This window comes from Alnus glutinosa, chromosome 5 (assembly GCF_958979055.1).
Source record: "Alnus glutinosa chromosome 5, dhAlnGlut1.1, whole genome shotgun sequence".
Lineage (NCBI taxonomy): Eukaryota > Viridiplantae > Streptophyta > Magnoliopsida > Fagales > Betulaceae > Alnus > Alnus glutinosa.
In genome coordinates this window covers 4,206,492-4,226,385 of record NC_084890.1, presented here as the reverse complement: position 1 = coordinate 4,226,385, position 19,894 = coordinate 4,206,492, and the positions used below count along the sequence as shown (strand labels likewise).

The window sequence follows — 19,894 nt, the reverse complement described above, 5'->3', positions numbered from 1 at the left end:
TGGACGGTTTGGGACAAAACTGTCCAGATTTACTCTTCTTTTTTTTTTTTTTTTTTTTTTTTTTTTTTTTTTTCCTGCTTTCAATTCCCTTTTTCTTTATATTAATATAATTAATTAATTAATTATGTAATGAAAAAGTAAACAGGGCGTCAACAACGGATCAGCAGGAGATGTAATACGGCGTCTTTTATCCGGCAATTTCACGTCGATTGAACGGCCACAGCGGCTCGAATCCGACGCCTCAGGCTTGCTTGGGTTTGAGCGGGACCGCTCTACCTCTGGCGAGATACGCGCCGAGGAAGGGAGGGTAGATCCAGTCGTTGGCGTTGTTGGGGTAGGGCCAGGAGGGGCCGTCACCGTCAATGACGAAGATGTAGAGGTCGAACGACCTTGGAGGGGTGTGGGAGTTGAGGAGGGTGGAGATGCGGCGGAAGGCCTGGAAGAGTGGGCTAGGGAACTGAGGCATGGACCGCGGGCCGGGTAGCCAGTGGATCCGAATCGAGGGACAGAGCCGTCACCGTCAATCTCTCCCTCAACGCCCAATCAGGTTGATCTCTCCCTCAACGCCCAATCAGATCGATCTCCTCCCTATGATTCCTTCCCTCTTCTCCCAATTCGCGATGCCGTCACCACTCTCACCCTGAAATGTGACTACAGATCCGTGAGCATCGATGATGGCCGGTTGTGATGTTTCAGGCCAACTGGGTTTATAATTTTTATGTACAATTTTTTTTTGGTTGTCAAATGAAATGGACGGTTGTGACTTTGGCTGGTAAAAAAATCAAATGGATGTGGTGAAATTTGGGGGCATCACGCGGATTGATGACATGGCGTGGGGAAAAAAATTTCCAGACGGTTTCATTTGAAACCGTCTGGAATTGAAATGTTATGGATGGTTTTTAACAAACTATAGACAGTTTCATCCAAAACCGTCTGGAAATGAAATGTTATGGACGGAAATTTATAGACGGTTTCATCCAAAACCGTCTGGAAATGAAATGTTATGGACGGTTTTTAACAAACCGTCCATAAAATTCTCTAAGAATAATATTTATAGATGGTTTGGATGAAACCGTCTATAAATTTCTAGACGGTTTCATCCAAAACCGTCTGGAAATGAAAATTTCCAGACGGTTTAGTTCAAAAAAACCGTCTGCAAATTTTTTTTTTCTAGACGGTTTTTAAAACCGTCTAGAAAAAAACCGTCCATAAATGCCTTTTTTTTGTAGTGATTTTAATTGGCTCATTCTAACTTAACAAAACCACTTCCATCTCAAGGAATTTCCTTTTCAGAAATTTTCATGACAGGGACCCCGTTATTCCAGAAGTCTTTTGAAGATTTGTTGCAGAATATTAATTCTAATATGGAAAGGGCTAAGTAAGGAAGTAATCTGCATAGAATATCTCTAAGAAGGAAAATTCCTGATGAAAAAAAGAATCTGGAAGATTTACAGCTCAGAAAGTTGGTTTTCCCTACAAACCATCCAGACGCCCAGTTGCCATGTAATGTCCAAGAAAGTATAAGTGATATTTTAGGTTATAATAATAATAAATAAGTAAATAAAAGAAAATTTGGAATAATAAAAAAGAAAAGAAAAGGAATTAGAAATGAATTAAAAAATAAAATAAACAAAGGCCTCACGGCCTTTGTTGCTCAAAAGGCCATTCGACCGTTTGAGCAAATAGCCGTTGGCCATTTTGTTTATGAAGGGCCTGATGGTCCTTCATTTAAAAAAAAAAAGAAAAAAAAAAAAAAGAAAAGAAGTTAGATGTGCTCCTCACTTAAACAAAAGGGAGAAAGAGGCCCCTGCCTCTTTCCCATCAGTACTGAGAGAAAACAAATTAAAAAAGGGGGAGAGGTTTTTTTCTTAAGTCTTTTATATACAAAAATTGTGATTTTCGAAGATCCAACAGTCCGATCTTCGATCTATCTTCGGGAACGTGATCCTTGCACTCGGATCTACATTCCTACTGTTCGCTTTGAGGTAAAACACTAAACCCATGGTTTTGTGATTTTTGGGTAAAATCTTATAAATGAGTTTAATCCTCTATGTTCTTTAGGTATTTGGGCTTGTTGCAAATTGCTTGAAGCTACCCAAACCTTGGGTTTTGGTTTGGTGATCTTGTGGTGAGTTTTCCTCAACCCTAACTTTAAGTTATTTGATTTTAGATGTATTTTAGGGGATTAACCCTTAGTAAATGATATGAGTTAATGATATTGTGATTAGGGTAGTGTTTTATAATTATGGGTTAAGTTTAGGAAACCCTAATTTGATGAGTCAAATTAAATTGTGGGTTTTGAAGTGTTTAAAACATAGATTATGAATTTATGGATTAATTGCATTGGGAGTGTAAATTAATTTCAAATCATCTATAGGTTTCATGAAAAATAGGCATTTATGGGATTAGGTTTTAAAAGTAGTAATTAGTATAAATTTGATATTTTACTTGTAAATTTAGGAATATTTCTATGTATGGATTTAGTCAAATAATGGGTAACTTCGTGTTATAGCGTTTAAGCGATTTAAAGTTCTAATTTTTATTGCTGTTGGTTAAACAGCTAAATGGTGCATTGTGTTGTGAATATAGCAGCACATTGTGGGTCAAACCTAGGATTATTGGAATCAGGAGTACGAGCAATCCAAGGTGAGTATTCTACTCACAGAGAAACTATTATTTTTATATATTAATGAATTGCAAAATATATGATGTTTTATAAATTTGAACCAACTGTATGTTAATTATAATTGTTTTGGTTGTTTTGAGTACTTTTGATTGGGATGATTAGGATGTTTAGTGTGAGTTATAAAATTGGGACATGATGCATTGCGTGCTTAACGGCACAAACTTTGGGATACGGTCCCTGTTCTTTAGGATACGGTCCCTACTCTCTAGAGTTACGGACTCGACGTTAATATGGGATACGGTCCCTTTTCTCTTGGAGTTACAGACTCTATGTTCCTTGGGATACGGTCCCTGTTCCTTGGGATATGGTCTCCGTTCACTTGGCATATGCATACATATATTGTGATGTGATGGAATGTGTTGTATGTCTTATATATTGTAATTTTGCTAAACGTATTATTTGCATGATTTAAATGCATTGACTTTGAAAGTGCAAAGATGATTGCATTGCCTAGAGTTAGAGATGCCATAGTCTATGTAACACCGCGCGAGTTGCCTGCAAAGGCAATAAGTGTACACGATTAGGCATGGTGTTATGGGATGCTAATGTTTATGTAATATCGCGCGAGTTGTCCTGCAAAGGCAATGAGTGTACGAGATTAGACTTAGTGTTGCCTAATTCAGGGAATGTGGATGTCTTAGTACAGCTTAGACGTACTTGTGTGCTTGAGATTACTCGCATACATGTATGACTGAGCAACCGATCAAAAGTAATATATTGTAGATGAGTCAATTTGTAGAAGTTTTCAAGGTGGGATGACTGGAACTTCTATATATGTTCACAACTACATAGTATGCTTTAAATGTTTTCTATTAGTCGGTGTTTGCTATATCAGCTATGGAGGTTTTCAAATAAAAGTTTATAAATTAGTAGCTGTTATAGTGTATACGATACTAAAATAAAGAAAAGTTGGTTTTTTGTGAAAACTTAGTGAATAGTATACCTCTGAGGTTTTAGTGTATTTATTTATGCTAAGACGGTGAGCTCATAATTCTACCCCTATGCGGATGCGGCAACCCTCGCAACCATGCAGATTTTGATGCTGTGACTGCATGTACTCCTGAGCTAGATGATGACCCAGTGGCTTTATATTTGGGGTATTACGATTGAAGCCCACAGTGACGATCGTAATGTGTTGGACTATGGAGTCCTCTATCTTTTGGATATTTTTGTATATGGCTTGTGACGCATGTGTCACGTATTTTTGGTATAGCCATTCTTTTGTAATCATGGTATATGTTGTAAGCCTCAAACAGATAGACGTGGGTAATTGGCTCTTTTGTGTGGACCACAGACTAGTTATAGATCTGCTTTCTGTTATGACTGATTGGTATCATAATATATTCCGATGTGTGAGATGATAATCTAAATATCCAGTACAGGTTATGGAACGTGTACTATATATTGGCTGAGCGACAAGTAGTCGTGCCACTGTGGGGATCCATTTTACGCTATATGCATGTTTTCAAAAAAAAAAAAAAAAGGGTCGTCACATGCCAAGGTCCGAACGTCCAAGTTAGAAACTCAGGTCCTATCAAGATCCGAACGCTACAATAGACGGTGGAGTCAGTATCTCAAGGTTCGAAATAGGTTCGGACGGCCTAGCGAACGCTGAAGTCAGTGAGTCTTTGTTCCCACATGGTTCGAAATAAAATGCGATGACTGCCAACGAAGAAAGGATTTTCATGCACCGTCCGGACACTAGGATTTTCAGGTCCGGATGCACGTCAGAGAATTACTCAAGTTTCAAGTGAAGGTTCGGACACCACAAGCACTGTCCGGACGCCACCTATAGAAATCGGATTATGATTAGAATTAGGTTTTCTAAAGCCTATTTAAAGGGGGTTTGTGCTTGTAATTTTATAAGAATTCAGTATTGAATTCCTGTGTGCTAAGAGAGGGTGTTTAGGTAGAGATTGTAATATTTGCTAGCTCTCTTAGAGTTTTTGTTTGTGTGATTTGATCAACCCGTTGAAGTTTAGTTTAGGGAGAAGCCCTAAGCTAAAGGAATCCATTAAAGAACCCTTCAGATAGGACGTCTGGTTGGGAGGCGCTCACGTATAGCTACGTGTTAGAGTTCAAGGTACAACTATTGTATCAGGGTTATGTGAGTACGATTGCTTTGTAACTAGCTATTTCTTCTGTTAGTGGATTTTATGGGTTTGGCTACCCCGAAATGGTTTTTCTCTTAGATAAGAGTTTCTACTTCGTCATTAAAATATCTATTTCATTTACTTTTCCGCATTTATATTTTGGTGAATTGTTGATCACACATACACACTTAAATGAGAAGCCACTTTATATTTTTACGGTCAAATGAGGAGATTTCATTGGAGATACAGTGTTGCTCAATTGCTAGCTCGATTGGTACTCATCCGAATGAGCTGAGGATTGCAAAAAGGCAGTGTTACTTGGTTGCTAGCTCGATTGGTATGCATCCAAACGGCCACTAGAAAAAATCAGTGAAACCCTAACAACGTTCGAACGAACCAACTTACTCTTCCAAACGCCACCTTTATAAACATGGTTGTTCTCTGATTGCATTATTTATACACAAAACTTGGTCAAATTTGATAAAACCCGGGCACGTTTGTTCTAAACCATTTCAATTCAATTGGGTTGTCAAAATAATCGGGTTCTTTTATGTACGTCAAATTACTAATCTATCTTAATTATTATTTTTTCTTTTAAAATAAGTTCGGCATTTTGGTCTTTTTAATGAGAGAAAAGTTTTTTCTTTTTCTTTTTTTGTTTTAATATATAGAACTTAATTAAAAAGTTACACTAGGTAAAGAAAAAAAATATATTATCTCATATACGCATTTCCAAAATTAAATGTAACATAGTTGTATTAATACTTAAGAGAAATTACACATTTACACATCAAACTATCACCCAATTGTTAATGTGCGTCCAAACTGCCAATTATGTCAATCTCCTCCGTAAACTACTAAAAAATGTCAATGTCCACTACAAAACCAACCAAAAGACGAAATGACCTTAAAGTTTTTTTAATAAGACAAAAATGCCATTATAAATTAGAAAAAAGAAACTAAAACTAAAAAAAAGCAAATGAAAACAAAGAGAAATTAAAAAAAGTAAAAATAGAAACAAAACAAAGAATGAAAAAAATAAAAAAAAAAAAAAGAAAACCAGTTTTTTTTTTTTTTTTTAAACTTATCTATATAAATAATTATTTTTGTCTATATTTTAAGAATTTTATAATTTTATAAAGTGAATTTTTGGCATCGGGAAACATTGACATTTTTTTTATAGTTTAAGGAGGATATTAACACAATTGATAGTTTGAGAGGACATTAACAATGAGGCGGTAGTTTGACATGGGTACGTGTATTTTTCCCTAAGACTTATTGCTGTACTTAAAAAAAAAAAAAAAATCTTATTAAGGTGAGACTTTCTGACCGCACAACTTTAAAATTCGTCTTAACAAAGCTTGCAGTCGACGACTAAACCGCAGGTAGTCTGTTTGTTAATGAATTCTCTTCATCATATATATTGTCTTTCTTTGTTAAATTAATGAATCGTTTCTATCTCTCTATTGGATGGACTTCTTGATGTTTCCTTAAAAAAGGAAGAAGAAGAAGAAGAAGAAGAAGAAGAAAAGATCGAAAAGAAAAGAAAAAAAAAAAAAAAAACGAACTCTCTTTGACAAACCTGGAGGCGGAGGAGGAAGAATTGCTGGCATAGGCTGTGGTGTCGCTGAATTAAGCATTCGGTAAAACTGGTAAATGTCATACCTGATTCTACAACTAGGAAATAGGACTGTTGCCCCTTTGAGTCCACTACAACATTTTGCCAGATCGGCTATCGCTTCCTGAATACACGCAATGCAATCAGAGCTGGATATGTCGGGCGTACACTGCTCAAGGGTGTACAATATTTGAGACCCCGTAAAATTTGCGAACTTCTTTGTACTGTTGACAACATTCGCAACCTGTCTTGCCGAGTGGTTCATTGTCGCCATCAATAACTTGTTAAAGCGAGCTGGATCAGAAATATTTTGCTACTTGGATTAAAAAATTTAGGCTTCGTGTTCATGATGGAGAAGAATGATTGGTCTGAATAACGTATCATGCACTCCTCGTACCAAAGCACGGCCTCTTTTTCCATCGGACACAAATTAATCACATCTTGGATTGCAATGACCACGCACTCCTGGCAGTCTTGGGTGGTGAGGTCGTCACGGCAGAGGAAGAGGCCGTAAACAGGGTGCGAAGCGTTATGGCCAACGGTGGTGTTATAGAAACCATCTTCAGGTGTACGTGGCGTTGGTGGAAAGGAAAGAGAGGAGTTGGTAGAGATTGAACTGGTAGGTGCTGTTTGGAGTGAAAGTATTAAGTATGGGTGTTTGAACAGGAATAAGAAGTCTGGTAAGTTGAAGTGCTAGCTTCAATTCTTTGTTCAGGCTGAGCAAGGTAAGGACTACAAGGGTCATGGAGACATGGAAGGAAGGCGTTAGGCGTGGCCATTTTGATGAACTATATATGTCTCTTGCAGTACTGTTGCTCTTCCTTTGGGAGGTAAAGCAGATGAATAATCCTGTTTCCTTGTTCTCATATTAAAAAAACTGTATCTTAAATTCATATAAGAGAGTTTTGTTACGTTCCTTGGGGGGGTTTCCACGCCTCCCTCCCTCGATGCTGTTTTTCCCCCCCTCCTTGCCCTTTTAGGCTGGAGATGGTCTTTTGTTCCTCCCTGGCTAGTGCCAGTGAAGTGTTTGTTTTCCTCCAACCATTAGGATTTTTGAGTTTTTTGTTCCCCGGGTTAGATCTGGTAATGATTGTTGTTTCCCGACAGAAGACTAAAACGGGATTTGGGTTGGGAAGCGACTCTCTGGTGTGTTTTTTCCAGCGGAGTTTCTGACTTGATTGTCTTTGTTTGGGTTTAATTCTTTGGTATCAGATCTGCCCACTTTAGCGGGTTCTTCCAAGACACGCGCCTCACCACAGTGGTCGCCGGCTTCTTCAGGTCTAGCAGCCTCCAGCCACGGCAGTGTCGGTCCTTCACGCTCGGCGTGTGGCCTACACGCGCCAGGGAAGTCTCTCCCTGAACCGGCGCGTGTGGGTCACAGCTTGTCTTCCAAGGCGAGGTTGGGGGTTTTTCGGTGGATCCGAGATCTTCTGGCGGATTTCTGTTGTTGAGGAGGTCTCCGGTGGCGGCGCATGTGGTACACACGCCGTCGCCGGCGACGGCGCCACCCGATGCCGATCCCGATTTGTGCTTCTGGTTTAGGGTGTTTTATTTCGTTTTTTAGTGTTTTTTTTACAGTTTGCCTTTGTGATGCTTAAAAGTTACTAGACTGTTTGTTGGCCTAGGTGCTAGATCTGCCCTCTTCTATTTGTGAGTTGTGCTTTAAATGTAAAGAGTGGCTCATTGTTGTCCCTATAACGATTTTGTATTGTTCAGGTTGCTGTTTCAAGTCAGATTTATCTGGTTTAGGGTATTGGGGGTCTTGAACCTCTTGTTTTTGTCCTTGCCCCGAGACTTTATTCAGTAATATATGATGGCATAATTCTATTTGTTCCAAAAAAAAAAAAAATTTCATATAAATAAATGCCTTGCCAACAATATTTTCAGAATTTAATTTTTCAAAATTATTCTTAACAGCAGCTTCCTTTTAGAATATAACAAACTGATGCTTTTTAAGCACTTTTTTCAGATTAATTTAGAAAAACAAACAATTTAAAACATCATGCTTATAAACTTAATTTTTTTTTTTTTTCTTTAATATGATTTTGTTTTGTATGTCCGCATTAAAAGAAGAATAAGGTGGAAAAGATTCCAGCGGCCGGAGTTGAAAAAAATAAGGAATAGAGTAGTAAAGTCATGGATGGATGGATGGTAACGGCCGAATGGGAAAGTTGGTGTTTTTCATTAAATTATTATTACCGTCTGATCAGTAGTCATCAGCGTACCTCCACTTTGATTCTTTCCTTATAGCCAGTCAACGGTCTAAAATTTGACACACCCCCGCTTAACTGGTCATGCGATTTCCAATTAGCCACGTCAAGTATATAATATAGTTGGCTTTTGGAAAATAAGGAGAATTAAAGGCAATCGATAGGCTGAACTCTCCTGTGTGTTAATATATATATGCTTTTCTTACATCATTGGGATGATTCGGAACTAATTTATTAAATAAAATAGGATTCCTTTTAAGGAAGACGAGTTGCCAATTTGTATTTAACCCTGGCCTTATCATTCTTTTGTAAGATTTATAGAAGTTGCTGGTGCTCTAAGCAAAAATAAGATGTAATAGTTTTTAGGGTTAAACACATTTTTAGTTCCTGAATTTTGGGAACTTTATTTTTTAGTTCCTAAGTTTCAATTTTCATCACAGATGATACCTCAGTTTTGGGAAATGACCGAATAAGTAACTCGGTTAACTTCTCTGTCCAAAAACTAACGGACCGCCACGTGTCAACCTCAGACGTTGACACGTGGCACTATATAAAAAAAATTAAAAATTAAAAATCTTTAAAAATGAATTAAAAATAATAATATTAAAAAAAAAATTTGAAAAAACAAAAAAAAAAAAACAAGGGGTGGCTGCCACCCCCCTTGGCAACCATGACAAATAAAAAAAAAATTCAAGATCGGTTTTGGCTCTTGGGGGTGGCCGAACCATCCCCCATGGGGTGGTTCGGCCACCCTAGACCGGCCAAGGGGGTGGCTCAGCCACCCCTTGTTTTTTTTGTTTTTTAATTTTTTTTAATATTATTATTTTTTAATTCATTTTTAAAGATTTTTAATTTTTAAAGATTTTTAATTTTTTTTATATAGTGCCACGTGTCAACCTTTGAGGTTGACATGTGGCGGTCCGTTAGTTTTTGGACGGAGAAGTTAACTGAGGTACTTATTCGGTCATTTCCCAAAACTGAGGTATCATCTGTGATGCAAATTGAAACTCAGGGACTAAAAAATAAAGTTTCCAAAATTCAGGGACTATATGAGTACTTAACCCTAGTTTTTAAAGGTAGTTCAATTGGTTGGGGACCACGCTTCATGAAACGGAGGTCACTAGTTCGAATCCCCCCTTCTCCTCTTGTGTGGACATGTCAAAAAATAATAATAATAAGATATAATTTTAAAGTGTTTGTATTAGAGCATTAATTAATAAAAACTTTCTTTTGATTCTCTTTAAATTTAAGAAATCAAACTACATTTTCATTTCCTATTTCAATAAACTCCAGAATAACTTCTCATCCATATTTTTAAAAATTAGAGAAATGTTTGGTCGTTGTACACTTCCATCCCACTTTTGTCTACGTGGACCAATAATGTGAGAGATAGTAAAAAGAGTGTAGTAGGACCTTGATTTTTTTAACAAGAGAAATGCTTGGTTGTACACTCTCATCCCACTCCTATCCCACCCTTGTGTACTTGGACCAATAATGTGAGAGATAGTAGAGAGAGTATAGTGGGACCCTATTTTTTTAACAACATTATTGGTCCACGTAGACAAAGGTAGGATAGGAGTGGGATAAGAGTGTACAACCAAGCATTTCTCTTTTAACAATATTATTTGTCGACGTAGACAATAATAGGATAGGAGTAGGATGAGAGTGTACAACCTAGCATTTCTCTAAAAATTAACTGTTAGATTTCATGGATATATCCACACCTTCTCACTCATGTGGGTCTTACAAATTTAATTTTTGTTTTCTTTTTTGTTAAAAAGAATAAAAAAAAGAGATGGCTGAAAAAGAAATGGAAAAAATAAAAAATGACACTTATGTTAGAATAAGTGCAAAACTATAATGCTATTTAAGCCCAATGACGGAGGCATGGGAAGGTCGATAGGGGCCCTGGCCTCCCTCAACTCTTAAGAAAAAAAATAAAAGAAAATAAAAATAAAATATACTAAATGAAACATCATTAAGCACCTAATCATGAAGCGTATCATCCTCGTCCCTACCAGTTGAAGATGCAAGCATATGCGAACCTTCGGGTGCTGTTTTATAATTAAATCATAAAAAAATTATAAGGTTTTTGCCTATTGGCCATAGCAATAAATTTTTATGGCCCCTTCCCTTTTATCATCTCTTCAACTGGTTTCATCTCATTTGGAACGATAGCTTCATTATCAAAACTTTTTACTTTAATATTTCAAGGGTAGCAATAAACATGTTTGAAAAATAAAAATAAAAAAATAAAAATGCTAAACACATCAGCATTGTTGTGCAAAATTGTTGCATGTGCAGCTAACATATCTCATTTATATATAGGAGACTTGCTATTTTGTATTATCTCATTCATCTTTTTAAAAATCAACTGTTAGATTTGTTGGATTCACACCTTCCTTCATGTGGGTTTTACTAATTTGCCACGTCACTAATTAGTGGCATTGCAAATTCGACAAGTCATTAAAGTTTTTATTGACGTAGCACTATTTAGCACGTCACTATTTAGTGACGTGGCAAAAAGTGAATTGCTGTAGACACGTCAAAAAAACCTTTTTTTTTTTGGTAGTGTTCGGTTATTAGCAATATTCACATCTATATCTGCAAAATGCAATTATCACTTTTAGATATCCACATCCACATTATATGATTATTATTGTGACGTTCCACATCGCCTTAATATGGGAATGAGTATGCGCTTTTATGTATATTCGCATCATTCTTGAAACAACGCGTTTTAAAGCCGTAATGGCCATGAACCTATTAAAACTCCGCAGTTAAGCGCGCTTCTACGATATTAGTAACATGATGGGTGACCTCTTGGGAAGTCTGATTCGGGAGAGCCAAAAGCAGACAATATTGTGTCGTTGGGGTAGGTCATTACAAATAGTATTAGAGCTATTGCCCAACCTGAGATGAGGGAGCGTGCACAAGCTTATGAGGGTCACCAACGGGCACTCGCTAAGACACCAAAAATATGAGTGATCCCATGAGGGTCCTCAGTAGGGACGCAGGATCCCAAGAGGGGGTGATTGTTACATTCCACATTACCTTGGTATGGGAATGGATATGTACGTGCTTATATGTATATTTACATCATTCTTGACACAACGCGTTTTAAAGTCGTGATGGCTATGAACCTATCAGAACTCCATAGTTAAGCGTACTTTTACAATAATAGTACTAAGATGGGTGATCTCTTGAAAAGTCTGATTCGGAAGAACAAAAAACGGACAATATTGTGAGGTTGGGGTGGGTCGTTACAACTATCCTCATCCACACGATTATTAAATACGGTTATTATCCGTTATTCGCATATGAGGTAATGAGCGCTTTGGATTACTATCTAAATCTATATGCAAGATTAAATAATGATGTTATTACTATATGCAAGCTTAAATAAATTAATATTTAACTTGTTACACAATTCGCAGTTATTAGTCATAGAGGGTCATTGTCTCATAGAGTAATTGAGATTTGGATTACCAAAGAAAAGAAAAGAAGAGAAAAAATATAAATGTAATGAGGTATGACTTTTGAGTAATTCTATAAATCTCTCATATGTCACTCTTGTATCCCTCTAAAAATGAGATGGCTTTTAAAATCATCATTTGATCAAAATTTAATAGTGATCAATCATAAGTCCAATGATGATTTTACATACAAGGCACCTCATTTTTGGAGGGAAACAAAAGTGATACAAGAGAGACTTCTAGCATTACTCATGACTTTGAGATAATAGTGGAAAAAAAAAAAAACCTAACATAACTTAAATGTCCTAAACTTGAGTAATTCTAGAAGTCTCTCATATGTCACTCTAAAAATGAGGTGGCTTTTAAAATTACCATTTGATAAAAATTCAACAGTGATCAAAATTCAATAGTGATCAATCATAAGCCCAATAGTGATTTTAAAAGCCACATCATTTTTTAAGGGACACACAAGTGATATATGAGGAATTTCTAGCATTACTCTCTAAACTTACCAAATCCAAAACTACTTTGTTTTGGTAAATTTAATTTTATATATATATATATATATATATATATAAATTAACCGCATCCGCATTCTCTAAAACTGGTAATCGCATTCGCATGTGCGGCTAGCAAATAGCGGTTAAGTGCGGATAGCGAATAAGGACGATTATTATCCGCCAGCATTTTCAACCCTAGTACTCTGGTTCTCATGGTTCTCTAAAAAAAAAAAAAAAAAAAAGAGATATCCTGCTATTGTATTCTATTTATATTGTTAAAGATCATCTTGTTGTTAATAAAAGAATTAGAGAAATTAGAAAACTCTTTCACTCAAACAATCCACGTAAAAACTAAATAATTGTACTAAAAACAATAGAAATTTAATGCTAAGATACTTATGGCCGGGCTATATAAGCATTGGATTCACTGATATAATTTCAAACCATCCGAATAACAAAAAAAATAAAAAAAAATAAAAAGGGTGAGCAAACAAAAAGAAAAAAGTTCATTAACATAACGAACGATTACAAGTCGTTACTTTGTGCCTTTTAGCCCCACAAAATTATTATATAAATCACCCGGACCTCATCTTGTTGATCTGGTTCAAGGCCGGTTGTAGAATATTGTAGGTGACCCAAAGAAAGGCCGGAGTAACAACGATGAGAAGAAACTGTCCCCTGTTGTCGCTCCCAGAAGCATCGGCAATCATGGCAAGCTCACTAGCTTATGCATGGGGCGTTGACGTACATGAATCCGGATGCAGCCAACGTACCCACCGAGCCCAAGCCCGATGATGAGCCCCTTGGTGCTACGCATGCGGTTGATTTGGTTCGATCAGAGCTGGCTAGCTGGAGGATATTGAAGAGCACCCAAGCTAAGGCTGGAATAAGGGGAAGCAACAGATCGAGCCAGGCCACGGTTATCACCGCCTTTGGCTTGATGCCACGTGAAGCTCATCTATTGGTTCGCATGCAGTTGCCGTAATTGATACTTCGTTTTTTCGTTATTAATTAAATAATTAAATTTATTGTTCATATATATAATGCCAGTGACATTCATTAGAACTGTTACGTTAATTCTTACAAAGTTGTAGTAAAAGCTGTAAATATTCTTAAGAATAATAAATAATTAAAGAAAAAGTTCACATGCCTTCGTCGAACTAATTAACAACCAATTGACAATATTCTCTAATAACAAAAATACTCTTAATAAATATAAAAATAAAAAATTCTAAAAAAAACTAAAAACTAAAAATTAAAATAATGAAACCCTCTCACCCCCCCCCCTTTTTGGAAACTCTTTGCATTTGGAAGGTGATCCCTTAGTCAAGGCAATCAATCAAGCCTACCTTTTCACTAATTGAGGTTTTGCTCCTAGCTATCATCTCTGATGTTTCAATTAAAGCTTCGGCATCTCGTAAAATGTGTCTCTTCAAATTTAATGTTTGTAAGCTTTTTTGATTTTAAGTTTGCACATTATTTCCATCGTCAATAGACATATTGGCAAAGAAAGGAAGTATGCAAAAGAAAAAAATGACATTTTGTCTTAAATCTCTGATATATACCATATATTAAAATATAGATATCGTTTGTATACGTAATTAATGCCTCATTGAGGATATTGTGACGATACTTGTGGTCATAATGACATGTACATGATATACACTTAATTATCTTTTGAATTTGAAATCAATGAAACTAATCTTCTGATAAGTTTGTTGTAACGTACTATTCAAAGATACAATTTGAACTTGGAGATGATGTTATCTGATACTCTTTTGGACTTGGTCTGCAGCTTTATTTTGATTAATTTCTTTTCTTATCTTGTGTACGTAGTTGAAACAGTGGAAGTTATTCCAATAAGGGTTACAACTTCCCTCTTTAAAGATGTCTGAATTTCAATAAAATTTGGACATACTAATGAGTGTATAAGTGTAGGGAATCTCAATCCAAATACATGCGAATTCTAGTGAAGTCCTTACTTCTCACACTATCGGGGGGATACATCAGTCATCGGTGTTTCATTAACAGACTCTAAAGGCATGTTTTGATGTGTTCCACTACAATATGCTGGTTGTTGAAGTGATGGAAAAATAACCGAACGTGATTTGTTTAGCATAAGAACTATGGATGCTATTGTTGGCCTCCTAGCTGGATCCTCCTGAACACATAGTAAGCCAATTTGGAGGCATTTCATGAATTCTTTTGCCGAATAAGAATCTCTCAAAGTTAGATCCAACAATTCTAAGGGCGTTCCATCACTCCAATGCTTCCAAGCCTGCACCAATTGGTTAAGTAATGTCCCCAAATGGACCTGATGATGTTGGAAATGAATGAATCAAGGAAAACAAAAGTAAGAATACTTGGTTCATACTCACATAGCTTAAAAGGTTTCTACCACCATCTGATTGATAGAAAGAATTAATCTTGTTGCCACTTAAAATCTCTAGAATTAAGACACCAAAACTATACACATCAGACTTTACAGAGAATTGTCCGCGTATGGCATATTCTGGAGGCATATAACCACTACATAACAGTATCATTGATGCAGGAATGTTAGTAATTAATAAGACATGCTAACTTGTTTATGTTGAGAATGCAATGATCAAACATGGTAAATCTAAGATTACTCCACACATTCCTGCTGGATGATAAGTGGAAGTAGGATGACAAAATAAATTCTCTAATCTAAATTAAAGAAATAGGCCAATATTTGAAACTTACAGTGTGCCGGCAATCCTACGAGTATGTCCACGAGTTTGATCAGTTTCAAAAAGCTTCGCCAAGCCAAAATCTGATATTTTTGGATTCATATCCCCATCTAACAAAACATTGCTGGATTTAAGATCACGATGTATAATTCTTAGTCGAGAATCCTCATGAAGATAAAGAATTCCTCGAGCAATCCCTTTAATAATTTTGTAACGTTTTGACCAATCTAGTTGTCCTTGTCTTTGAGGGTCTACAAATTTATGAAAATTAAATATTCGGATTATATTAATAGACAAAAGCAAAATAAGTATACAACTAATACCATTAACTTCGAAGAAAAAAAATATAAAACATAAGACTAATATAGAAAGGAAATTTAATCTATTGAACGGATAGATCCTCGATCGTTGAATTCTTAAACCTGCATTCATTTGGCATATAAGGAAAATAGACATATTCACGCCAAGAAGGGACATACCATATAGAAAGTAGTCAAGGCTTTTGTTGGGCACAAATTCGTAAATAAGTATCTTTTCTTCTCCTTCCAAGCAAAATCCCAATAGTCTTACAAGATTTTTGTGATGAAGCTTGGCAACCAATTCAATCTCATTTTTAAATTCTCCTTCACCTTGTCCAGACCTTTTTGATAGCCTTTTCACAGCTACTTCTTGTTTATTAGGGAGTGTACCCTGAGAATGTATTCTGACTAATTAGTCCAATCCACACCTTAGAATTGATAAAAATGCAGCATCATAACCTTCAGCTAAACTAGCTAAACTTAAATGAGTAGGATCCTCGCAAAAAATAAAAATAAAAGAAGAAGAGTAAATTAAGAAATAATGAAAAGTTAACCCTTTACCTTGTAAACCTCACCAAATCCACCGGCACCTAGCTTGTTATCATCTGAGAACTTGGCAGTGGCAGCTTCAACTGTAGCGAAATCAAATTGCAAGGACCCTACAGTTGTAGCATTCAATAGCATCAGCAGAATTTATAAAATTAAATGTATGAGATCAAATTATTTATTTTGTACCATTTTCTTTATGTATAGCATTGTACTCTTTTCTGGCTCTCCTACAAAGGAAGTAGTAGATCATAATGAAGAGCACCGCAGAGACAGAAATCAGAGCAACAATAGGAATAATTGTGAGCAATAAGATTGATCTTTTCCCTGCATAAACAATATTCGGTTTCATTGATGAGATATATAAAGGGATGCATGGTCTGTAATTAATGATGCTTTCCAAGTAATAATAACAATAATTTTTTGATCAAATACTAGACAATTAATAGACAATCTTGTTTAACTCGTTGTGTGACTTGTGTCAAAACCATATGCTACTGGGCAGAACAGTACCCTATAAAGTTGAAATTGTTAGGTATTATGTTGACTAGAAAATTCAGTATTCAAAACATTTTTGTGTCGGGAATATTTGATGGGCTGAGTTCTGTCCTTATGCTAGTTTTTAAAATTGTGAGTTTTGTTGAAGAACCAGGGTACGTTTCGTTTGCTAGCTAGTTCGATGGTCGTGCAGACGAGATTTTTCAGTAAAGTTTCAGTGTTTTGGGTTGGAAGATGTGTTCAGAGACTTGACCGAACATGAGGCACAAGCACTGTTCCAGTAATGTTCGGTTGCTAGCTCGTTTGTTGTGGGTCCGGACAAGAGATTTAATGAAAGTTCCAGTGTTGCTTGGTTGAAAGCCTTGTTCGGACACTCGATCGAACGAGATTAATTATTCCAATGCATAAAATTGAGTCTTCCAGTATTGCTCAGCCAGAAAATTCGTTCACTATACGATCGAATGAGGAGATTTCATTGGAGATACAGTGTTGCTCAATCGTTGGCTCGATCGGTACTCATCCAAACGAACTGAAGATCGCAAAGAGGCAATGTTGCTCGGTTGTTAGCTCGATTGGTATGTGTCCAAACGGCCACTAGAAGAAATCAGTGGAACCCTAACCCTAACAACGATCGAACGAACAACTTACTCTTCCAAACGCCACCTTTGTAAATAGGGTTGTTCTCTAATTGGATTATTTATACATAAACCTGGTCAAATTTTATAAAACCCTGGCACATTTGTTCTAAATCATTTCAATTCAATCGGGTTTTTTCTTGTACGGCAAATTACGTACTAATCTATCTTAATTATTATTTTTTTCTTTAAAAACAAATTTGGCCATTTGGTCTTTTTCAAGAGGGATTTTTATTATTATTATTATTTTGTGTATATAGAACTTAGTTTAAAAGTTACACTAGCTAAAGAAAAAAAAAAAAAAAAAACTATCTCTTATACGTGTTTCCAAAATTAAATGCAACATTACTTAAGAGAAAGTACACACCTCAAACTATATATCACCCAATTGTTAATGCCCGTTCAAACTATCAATTGTGTTAATATCTTACATAAACTACAAAAAAAATATCAATGTCTCTCCAAAACGAACAAAAAGATGAAATGACGACCTTATATAAAGTACTTTTAATAAGACCAAAATGTCATTATAAATTCAAAAAAAAAAAAAAAACCTAAAACTAAAAAAAACAAATGAAAACAAAAAGAAATAAAAAAAAAATACAAAAATACATAATAAGGAAAACGAAAAAAAAATAAAATAAAATAAAAGCCTGCTTTTTTTTTTTTCATTTTCTTAAAAACTTATATATATATATACAGCTTGAGAGAACATTGACAATGATGTATTAGTTTGAGATGGGTAAGTGTAATTTTCCCTAAAATAAAAAAAATAATAAAAAAAAATAATTATTAAGGAGACACTTTCTGACCTTACAATTTTAAAATTCGTCTTAATTTGGCTTGCAGTGGACGAATAAACCGCAAGTAATCTGCTAATGAATTCTCTTCATCATATATATATTATCTTTCTTTGTTAAAATATTGAATCGTTTCTAGTTGTCCCTATTGGATGGAGTTCTTGATGTGTGCTCAATCCTTAATTTCATGTTTCCTTTGGGATTCTCCTCATAATTTCGAGATTCATCTTTTACTAAATTTAACTCAAAAGATCGAGTTTATGAACTTGTTCTTACACCATTGTTTTGACCTTCACTTTGTACAAGTTCTAGATCGTTACCGATATTTTACAGCTTGATTGATTCGATATTTTGAAAAAAAAAAAAAAAAACCAACCAGCTAGCTTTCTTTCCTTATTTTAGTGATGCATACTTATGTATAACAAACATGAGTGTTTCATTTATGCACAAGGTAGTTTATGATTCAGTTGTACGTAAGAGAGAGCTATTAAAACGAACGATCTTTTTGACGAACCTGGAGGAGGAGGAGGAATAATTGCTGGCATAGGCGGTGATGTCCTTGCATTGAGCATTCGGTAAAACGGGTAAATTTCATACCTGATTCTACAGCTAGGAAGTAGAACTCTTGCCCCTTGGAGTCCACTACAACATATCGGCAGTACTGATATCGCATCCCGTATACATATAATGCAATCAGAATTGGATATGTCTGGCGTGCACTGCTCAAGGGTGTAGAGTATTTGAGACCCCATAAAATTAGCTTCTTTAGTTGCAAACTTTTTCGCACCAGTGCTGGCATTCGCAACCTGGCTTACCGACTCATTCATTGTCAACATCAATAATTTGTAAAACTGATCTGGATCAGAAATATTTTTCCGACTAGGAACGTAAATTTTAAGCATTGTGTTCAAGGTGGAGAAGAAAGATTGGTCTGAGTAACGTATCATGCACTCTTCGTACCAGATCACGGCCTCCTTTTCTATCGGACACTGATTAATCACATCTTGGGTTGCAGTGGCCACACACTCTTGGCAGTTTTGGGTGGTGAGGTCGCCACGGCATAGGAAGAGGCCATAGACAAGGTTCGAAGCGTTTTGGCCAACGGTGGTGTTGTAGAAACCGTCTTCACGTGTGGCGTTGGTGGAAAGGAAAGAGAGGAGTTGATAGAGATTGGACTGGTAGGTGCTGTTGGGAGTGAAAGTAAGTGTGTTTGAACAGGAATAAGCAATCTGGTAAGTTGTAGTGCTAACTTCTTTGTTCAGGCTGAGCAAGGTAAGGATTACAAGGGTCATGGAGACATGGAAGGAAGGCGTGGCCATTTAATTTTGATGAACAATATTCCTCTTGCAGTGTCGCTCTTCCTTTGGGAGGTTTAAGTAGATGAATAATCCTGTTTCCTTGTTCTTATATTAAAAAGACTGCATCTTAAATTCATATAAATAAATTTTTTTTTTTTTTTTTTTAAAAAAAAACAATATTTTCAGAATTTAATTTTTCAAAATTATTCTTAACAGCAGCCTCCTTTTAGAATATAACAAACTGATGCTTTTTAAGCACTTTTTTCAGTTTAATTTAGAAAAACAAAATAATTTAAAACATCGTGCTTATAAACTTAATCTGTTTTTATTTAAAATGATTTTGTTTTCTATGTCCGCATTAAAAGAAGAATAAGGTGGAAAAGATTCCAGTGGCCGGAGTTGAAAAAAATAAGGAATAGAGTACGTATAGTAGTAAAGTCATGGATGGATGGATGGTAACGGCCGAAATGGGAAAGTTAGGTGTTTTTCATTAAATTATTATTACCGTCGGATCAGTCCTC

The 19,894-nt window shown here is 35.9% G+C and overlaps 1 protein-coding gene, 2 long non-coding RNA genes and 1 pseudogene across 6 annotated transcripts; 2 read left to right on the top strand and 2 right to left on the bottom strand.

Annotated features, from left to right (window-relative positions):
* Positions 1-1,743: 1,743 nt before the first annotated feature.
* On the top strand, positions 1,744-4,056 carry LOC133869661 (uncharacterized). The gene is made up of 4 exons (XR_009900491.1): positions 1,744-1,985; positions 2,062-2,128; positions 2,561-2,646; positions 3,720-4,056. It is a non-coding gene; the product is annotated as an uncharacterized LOC133869661 (long non-coding RNA).
* Positions 4,057-6,243: 2,187 nt separating this feature from the next.
* On the top strand, positions 6,244-8,234 carry LOC133869662 (uncharacterized). The gene is made up of 3 exons (XR_009900492.1): positions 6,244-7,016; positions 7,113-7,227; positions 7,610-8,234. It is a non-coding gene; the product is annotated as an uncharacterized LOC133869662 (long non-coding RNA).
* Positions 8,235-13,069: 4,835 nt separating this feature from the next.
* LOC133868829 (photosystem II reaction center proteins PsbY, chloroplastic-like) lies at positions 13,070-13,541 on the bottom strand (annotated as a pseudogene).
* A 1,006-nt stretch (positions 13,542-14,547) lies between these two features.
* LOC133869400 (cysteine-rich receptor-like protein kinase 10) lies at positions 14,548-19,468 on the bottom strand. 4 transcript variants are annotated; one of them, XM_062306389.1, is made up of 7 exons: positions 18,590-19,468; positions 16,332-16,469; positions 16,158-16,255; positions 15,777-15,987; positions 15,311-15,548; positions 14,962-15,112; positions 14,548-14,861 (listed from the first exon to the last, which is right to left on the bottom strand). In XM_062306389.1, the coding sequence occupies exons 1-7, from the start codon at positions 19,392-19,394 to the stop codon at positions 14,574-14,576; spliced, it is 1,929 nt and encodes a 642-aa protein (XP_062162373.1). In that variant the 5' UTR covers positions 19,395-19,468; the 3' UTR covers positions 14,548-14,573. The 4 variants fall into 4 exon arrangements, with proteins under 4 accessions (XP_062162373.1, XP_062162375.1, XP_062162376.1 ...); XM_062306393.1 differs by having other exon boundaries at positions 14,723-14,861; positions 14,962-15,029; XM_062306391.1 differs by lacking the exon at positions 16,332-16,469.
* Positions 19,469-19,894: the final 426 nt, after the last annotated feature.

Bases quoted from the DNA above. Each gene is read 5' to 3' on its own strand.
- LOC133869400 (XM_062306389.1), bottom strand. From the start codon at position 19,394: ATGGCCACGCCTTCCTTCCATGTCTCCATGACCCTTGTAATCCTTACC. The intron at 15,988-16,157 runs GTAAAGGGTTAA...ATACATTCTCAG, and splicing joins GATTTGGTGAGGTTTACAAG to GGTACACTCCCTAATAAACA. The intron at 15,549-15,776 runs GTATGTCCCTTC...ATAAATTTGTAG, and splicing joins CCTTGACTACTTTCTATATG to ACCCTCAAAGACAAGGACAA.